The 7,571-nt window shown below is 55.1% G+C and overlaps 1 protein-coding gene across 2 annotated transcripts in view; it reads left to right on the top strand.

The window, feature by feature from the left end:
* LOC113207941 (alpha-actinin, sarcomeric) overlaps window positions 1-7,571 on the top strand; it is a 53,472-nt gene that overhangs the window by 33,303 nt on the left and 12,598 nt on the right. Inside the window, exons 2-10 of one of the 2 annotated variants that reach the window (XM_026424713.2) lie at window positions 4,556-4,790; window positions 4,879-5,053; window positions 5,189-5,349; window positions 6,109-6,194; window positions 6,393-6,485; window positions 6,567-6,797; window positions 6,886-6,962; window positions 7,053-7,274; window positions 7,369-7,540. In XM_026424713.2, coding sequence (XP_026280498.1) covers window positions 4,556-4,790; window positions 4,879-5,053; window positions 5,189-5,349; window positions 6,109-6,194; window positions 6,393-6,485; window positions 6,567-6,797; window positions 6,886-6,962; window positions 7,053-7,274; window positions 7,369-7,540 — 1,452 coding nt within the window. Of the gene's footprint in view, window positions 1-4,555; window positions 4,791-4,878; window positions 5,054-5,188; window positions 5,350-5,508; window positions 5,595-6,108; window positions 6,195-6,392; window positions 6,486-6,566; window positions 6,798-6,885; window positions 6,963-7,052; window positions 7,275-7,368; window positions 7,541-7,571 lie in introns of both variants that reach the window. The other variant, XM_026424712.2, reaches the window with a different exon arrangement.

The following is a 7,571-nucleotide window of genomic DNA, read 5'->3' as shown; positions in this document are numbered from 1 at the left end:
TACTTTCTATCTATTCATTTTTACTTTAATAATTTGATCGCACTGGAATCCATTTTGCGATAATTTTACTCATATTTTGCGATTCTCATCCTAAAGGGCGATGATAACATTATGTTTGCAATAAAATGTACACGAAAAAAGCAATGGAAAAACATTGTGATAACTTTTTATCACACAAATTTGCGATAAAAAGTTATGACATTTTTTCAGTGATTTTATTCTTATACTTTTTATTGCGAAAGTTATGTGATAATGCCCTTTAGCATGAAGATCGCAAAACACGACTTATCGCAGGATTTTGGTTAAATTATCGCAAAAGCAGCCTCAGTGGCCGCTGGCTTCTTCTATGTATATCCCAAGCGGTGGAATGATGGGGGCTGGAACGGGGAGCGCGCAGAGCGCATTGCCGGAGGAGTCAACCAGGGTCACGGCGTGGCGTGGCGGGGCGTGGGGGGCAGCGCGGTGCACGGACAGCTGATTGCCGCAACGGCGCCGTAACGGGGCGCTTGAGGGGGAAGAAGAGGGAGCAGGGCTCGGGGGCCCGCCCCACAGACCCGCACCGCTCGCTCAATAGAGGAAATCAAAGTTCAACGCCGATGAAGGCGCTACGCTGCGCCGACGTTTCGTCAGTGAGTCACCCGCCGCCCGAGATTACTCCATTGATGTATCGGCGAACACGCCCTGCACTCGGCCGCCAGGGCGTCCTGCTGCGGCCGCTGTCGCTCCCCGGCGGCGGCCTGCTATTTCGGGCCGCGCGGGTAGACGTTCTGAGCCGTCGTCGGGCGGGGCGGGGCGGGGCGCCGGGGCGCGTCGCGTAGCGCCGGGGGTGGCGGGCGCGGTGGCCGCCGCAGCCGGGCCGCTGCTGGGTGGCTGGGCCACTGCCTGGCTATTCTAGGCGACCTTGATTGTTGGTGGGACGGGGGAAGTGTCACACGTTGTCACTGCGGGGCGGGGCGGGGAGCGGTGTCGGGTAAAGGAACATTACACAGGTCGACATTGGACATACGCTGATTCACAGCTTGCTTTACACACACCTTTGGTGGGGCGGGGGCGGGCGGCGGAAGGGCACTGAGCTGGGCGGGGCGGGGCGGGGCGCGCTGATTCACAGCTGTATGTATACCGCCCCGCTGCCTGGCATGAGCGCAGCAGTATTGCATTGCCGGGTAGCAAGCACCGCCGACTCACGCGGAGCAGAGAGAAAAATCGCCTAGGCCATCAGCCTCGCCCTGCCGATAGCGCAACAACACACCCCGCCGCCACACCCCGGGTGGTGTGACGTGACGCACGGGTGTCGGTGGCGGCGCACCCGAGGTGCAGAGTCGCGCACACCTCTTGTGTGGCGAGCGCAGCGCCGCGCAGCGCCTGCCTCTCCTCGTCTCCTCCTACGAGCTCCTCCCGATTCTCATTATCCCAGGCGAGGCCTAGTTTTGCCCCGAGGGGCAACACGGCGGCGGCGGCGGCGGCGCTCGCTCGTCCGGCCCGGCTGTGCCCGGCGGGAATAACTTTATAGTGGAATGTGGGAAAGGTTGCCGGCCGGAGCCGCCGCGGCCGGAGCGCAGACCTGGAATCACCTGCCTCCGCGCGCGCGGCTAGAGGTGGTTTCTGTTCGAATAAAATTAGCGGTCGCATATGGCTGTGCGTGAACTGAACACCGAAAAGTGTTTAGCGAACCGACTTGCGCCGCCGCTGCTGCCCCGCGCTATTTGGGGCTGGTGCGAGTTTAAGAATACCTCGCGGGGGCGGCGCGGCGCGGCGTTCCGTCATTTACTCTCCTCTCTCCGGCCCTCCCACGCGCATCGCCACCGCCCCACCCTCTTTACTCGCATTTCTTTACTTAAGTTAATGTCTCGAGTCGAAGATCGCCGCGATAAGTATTTTTGAGGCGGTACGGGGCTGGGGGCATGTTCACATGTCCCCGCGCTGTGGCACTGTCGGAGGGACCCCCCCCCCCGAGCGTTTTCGCGATATTTGACGAGCGACGGTGACTGCCCCGCGCCGCCTGCCCGCCCTGACGAGTGCGCTGCTGACAACCCCGCCATTGCCTTGCGAACGACGAAAACAAAAGCGAAAACAACTCGAGTGCGGGAGGGAAGGGGGACTGATGCGGTCGAGACTGGAAGGAAGTGAATTGGCGGACATTATCTCCACTCTGCAACTCATTGTGCAAATCTGCGCGACCAGACGCAGACATCCGCCCGCCCCGCCCATCCACGCCACGCCATGTCGCTGCCAAACTCAGATGGGGACTAAACGGGTGTTTTGTCTGCCCATTTGCCCCCCCCCCCCCCTCCTTCCATTCATTTCACCCATGATTCGTTTCTCCTCGCCGTCAGTTGGAGATGAGATCGGCAGAAATACTCATTCGGAACGGAATGGGGAATGGATGTCATGAGGTGAGGTGCGCCTGCCCGCGCCCCGCGCCGTGGTCCGCCACACTGCCCACCGCCCACCAGTATGGTGCCTCCGGAGCAGTAGTGGGTCAGGAGGCCACAAGGTTCAAATGACAACCGCCCCGCTCTACATATCGCTGCGCGGGCTTTTGTCTGCCCTGGCCTCGTCGCGTTGTCTGTCTGCCCGCGTCCGCAGAGCGCTCGGCTGAGGTGCGACACCCGACAGCTCAGCACACTTCGCACGCCGCTCCACGTCACGCGGCTCGGCTCGCACGGCCACGTCGTCATGTTCGTGGAAGTCCCCCCGCTGGACAGCCCCCCAGCCGCGCATGTCGCCACGGCGCTTCGGGCTGGCGGGGGGCGAGAGCAGCGGCGGGGAGCCCCCGTAGGGTAGGCCGTGCCGCCGGGCGCGCGTGCGTTGGGCTGCCTACCCGCGCGCCCGGCCGCGCTCCAGTCGCACCGTGAGACCCGTCCTCGCGCGCCGCCCGCACGCCCCCGCCTCCTTACATATGCGTCCCGCCACGTCCCTCAGGTCCCTGCGCTCCCACTCTAACGGTCCCCCCTCTTGACCCGGAAACAACAACAATAGCGGGCTCATCTGACTGACGCCTTGCGGCGCGCGGCGGAAAATGTCGCACTTTTTTCAACGCCTGACCGCACCGCGCGCCTTTGCCGTCCGGTGAGCTGCTTGTTGGTCGTTACTCAGCCTTCTCCGAGACCCGAGGGCGGCGACGGCGTCCAAGAGGGCCATGAAGTAAGACGTCGACGACGATGGCGGCTGCGTCCAGGACCGCGAGGGATGGCGTGGTGCCGGTGGCGAGTGGCGTTGGTCCCGGGGCTGTGGCCGGTCTGACGGCTGACGGGCAGGGCCCCTACCCCGGCGGCCGGCCCGGGCTACCGGGCTGCGTGTCGACTTGTGAACGCAATTGCACTGCGGTGGAATGCCTGGCGGGCCTGTCGACGGGGCGGGCGCGGCGGGGCGGGGCGCGGTCTGGCAGGGCTTCCCGGGAGCCTTGGCCTCTCGAATCGAGATGGATTTCTTTTTGCAATCGGGTCGCCCTGGTCCGAAGGGCCCATCGGCCTGGCGCAGGGCAGTCGATCGCGCACGGCACGACGCAGCGCATCACGCAGTGCATCTCGCGGTGCATCGCCCCGGTCGCCGCCGCTGACTGACGTGCACGTGCAGCCCGCTCGCCCCCGCGCCCACAAGCTCCGGATGGACGGCCACGCGGCCCCGGGGGCGGACGTGCCCGCCCCCCTGGTGTGGGAGACGCGGCCGTTCGTGGCCACGCCGACGAGGGAGCTGGAGACGGCCCTGGCCAACCTGTCGGCCGCGCTGCCCACCAGCGTCGAGCCGCAGCCCTGCTTGCTGCCGCACAACCCCCTGCCGCCGCTGCCGCCCCCCGCGCACCATGTCGAGCCCCCGCACGAGGACGTGCACCCCCGCGGGCTGCCCGGCGTCGACAAGGACACGCACACGCTCTTCATGGACTCTGTGGGCATGCCCGTGTACGGTAAAGGGTTCGAGCGACGCAACGTGTCGCCGCCTCTGCCCGCCCTGCACCCCCCGGACCTGCTCGACCTGCTCACCATCGAGCTGGACGACTCGCCCCTCATTCTTCCCGAGCCTGAGCCCGAACCGGAGCCAGAGCCGGAACCGGAACCCGAACCGGAAGTCGAGCCGGAACCCGAACCGGAACCAGAGCCCCCTATGCCCCTGATGTCGATCGAGGAGCTGCTGCTTGAGCGCGCCGACCTCCCGTTCGCCGGCTTCAAGTGCCTCCTCGAAGTAACACCCGACGACCAGCGCCCCGCCAAGGTAGAGCAGGGCCTCGAGCAGGGCGTCGCACGTGAACTGCACGGGTGCATGGTGGTGCAAGGGGCCTCGGCGCCAGCGCGCTGCAGCGGTGCCAGGGGTAGGGACGCCTGGCGACGCCTGGCGCCACGGCGCTGCGACCGGTGCGTGTTGACGTGGGGTCAGAGCCTTGACGCGGCGCCCGCCGGTGCGGTGGCACGCGGGGCCACCCCGAGCAGGGCCGTCCCGAGCACTCTGTCGTAAAGAAAGTGGCTGTACACTGCACCAACTGTCAGAGAGGGAGGAGGAGATGTTGCTCTTCTGAGATTCGCCCTAATCGTCTGTTTTGTTTTGTTTTGTTTTGTTTTAGACCTTCACGGCATGGTGCAACTCACACTTGCGCAAGGCCGGAACGGCCATCGAGAACATCGAGGAGGACTTCCGCAACGGCCTCAAGCTGATGCTGCTGCTGGAGGTGATATCCGGCGAGACCCTCCCTAAGCCCGACCGAGGCAAGATGCGTTTCCACAAGATCGCCAACGTGAACAAGGCCCTCGACTTTATCGCCAGCAAAGGTGTCAAGCTGGTTTCCATCGGTGCTGAAGGTAATCCTGAAAGATTGCTGCTTGTGTTGTTTATGCAAGTGACTCTCCAATTTTCGCATATAACGAATGTGGTTTTTCTTACTTTCAGAAATTGTGGATGGCAACCTGAAGATGACATTGGGTATGATCTGGACCATCATTCTCCGATTCGCCATCCAGGACATTTCTGTTGAAGAAATGACTGCCAAGGAGGGTCTTCTTCTGTGGTGCCAGCGCAAAACTGCTCCCTACAGAAATGTCAACGTGCAGAACTTCCACCTCAGGTATACAATATATTTACTTTTTATATCAGATAAATGGCTATTACGAAGAAACAGCATAAATACATTTAGTGTGTTGTATTTTGCATCTTATTTTTGTCAGATTTATAACATTTATCTTATTTTTTTTGTCAATAGCTTCAAGGATGGCTTGGCTTTCTGTGCGCTCATTCACCGTCACCGCCCAGACCTCATCGACTACAGCAAATTGTCCAAGGACAATCCGCTGGAGAATCTCAACACTGCCTTTGATGTTGCTGAGAAGTACCTTGACATCCCACGGATGTTGGATCCCGAAGGTAAATTATTATTTACTTACTCACAAGTATTACTGGGTATTTTTTAAAAGTAAATTTGTATGAAAAAATTGTTAATGTTCAACTTTTAACTTATCATATTTTGAAGACTGCTTTTTTTCTTTGGTGGAGGATATTAACTTAAGTTGGTGGTGGTTTCAGACCTTATCAACACACCTAAGCCAGATGAGCGTGCTATCATGACCTATGTGTCATGCTACTATCATGCCTTCCAGGGTGCTCAGCAGGTATAGCGCTGGGGGAGAGTTGCAAATAAGAAATACACTGTTTTTGATTGACTAACTGATTTCAATGTATGGACTGTATGCCTCTTCTTGAAAGCAGAAATAACCATCTATGTTTGTTGTCATCTTACCCTGAAAGGACAAGGAGATAACTGTATTTGCTTCTTGGAATGTTATTTATTTATTTTTTTGGAAGATTAACAGTTCTGAGTGAACTACACTTACAATTTATTAACAATTGTGGTGTACTGCATGACACTGCTGAAGGAAAACAAATCAAACATTATTTAACCCTTTTTCTATTTTAGTAAATATTTTTCATGCCTCATATACTTTCATTACAAGCAGAAGGTGTGTGACCATTGGGTCATCCTTTTAAATTAGTTTTCTATTCTCAGTCAACTTCTTCAGAAATTTTAACTTGCCTGATTGTGTGCCTCTAATATTTCTTTGTGTTGTGTGCATTTGTTTGTGTGCGTAATATGCTAATGGTCAAAACCCCGACCAATGCCTGCAGATATGACCCATACTGCGATGCCTGATGAACGTGCCATTATGACTTATGTCTCATCATACTACCATTGCTTCTCCGGTGCTCAGAAGGTGAGAAGGATAGTTTTGTGCTAAGAATAGCTCCTGTTTTTATTATTAGTCATAAATCTATCTTTGTCTCTCCAGGTTACCTTGCTTATTATCTCTGCATGTTGTTCTCTTTTTTGCTTTACCATTCATCTTTTACCCATTTTCAAGCACAAAATAATCAAGTAGAACAAAACTCAAACCCTTTTAATTTCTGCTTAGGCGGAGACTGCTGCCAACAGGATCTGCAAAGTACTCAAGGTGAATCAAGAAAACGAACGTCTCATGGAAGAATATGAGCGCCTGGCCAGCGATGTAAGTACTATTATTACTTTACTATTTATTTTGTCATAGGGAGCTTAACTTTAAATTTTTCTAATGGCATATTCATTTTAGCTGCTGGAGTGGATCCGACGAACTATGCCTTGGCTCCAGAGCCGTCAATCAGACAACTCTCTGGCGGGTGTGCAACGCAAGCTTGAAGAGTACCGTACTTACCGTCGCAAGCACAAGCCCCCACGTGTTGAACAGAAAGCCAAGCTGGAGACAAACTTCAACACCCTGCAGACAAAGTTGCGTCTCTCCAATCGACCAGCTTACATGCCCACTGAAGGCAAAATGGTGTCTGTAAGTACTCAAATTCCTGTCCAGTTTAGACTCATAGATAGCTTGACTACTATTCTTATTCATTCCATTTTATTGTGTTTCATTATAGGACATTGCCAATGCTTGGAAGGGTCTAGAAACCTCTGAAAAGGCATTTGAGGAATGGCTTCTCTCTGAGATGATGAGGTATCACAATCTATCTTTATGCACATACCTTTAATACAATTAAAACTTATTCTTTTTTTTACTGGACCTTTTTTTCCTATCTTATTACAGGCTAGAGCGTTTGGAGCATTTGGCTCAGAAGTTCAAGCACAAAGCTGACATCCATGAGGAATGGACTCGAGGTAAGGAGGAAATGCTCCAGAGTCAAGATTTCCGTCAGTGCAAATTAAATGAGCTCAAGGCTCTCAAGAAGAAACATGAAGCCTTTGAGAGTGATCTTGCTGCCCACCAAGATCGTGTGGAACAGATTGCTGCCATTGCTCAGGAGCTTAAGTAAGAATTCTTGTTAGGGACTTCTACTAATACTTTTTTACATGTAATTAAATTGTGAAGTAATATTTAATCTGAAATTTTCTCTGCTTCTTAGCACCCTGGAGTACCATGATTCAGTTTCTGTTAACACTCGCTGCCAGAGAATTTGTGATCAATGGGACCGCCTTGGTGGACTCACTCAGCGTCGCCGTCAAGCTCTTGATGAAGCTGAGCGTATCCTAGAGAAGATTGACATTCTTCACCTCGAATTCGCCAAGAGGGCAGCTGTACGTAACAACTCTACTCCTGTATTCAATC

Source organism: Frankliniella occidentalis, unplaced genomic scaffold (assembly GCF_000697945.3).
Source record: "Frankliniella occidentalis isolate FOCC.00 unplaced genomic scaffold, Focc_3.1 Scaffold210, whole genome shotgun sequence".
In the NCBI taxonomy this organism is placed as follows: Eukaryota; Metazoa; Arthropoda; class Insecta; order Thysanoptera; family Thripidae; genus Frankliniella; species Frankliniella occidentalis.
Note: the sequence above shows the minus strand (reverse complement) of the source record. Positions and strands in the feature narration are given on the sequence as shown.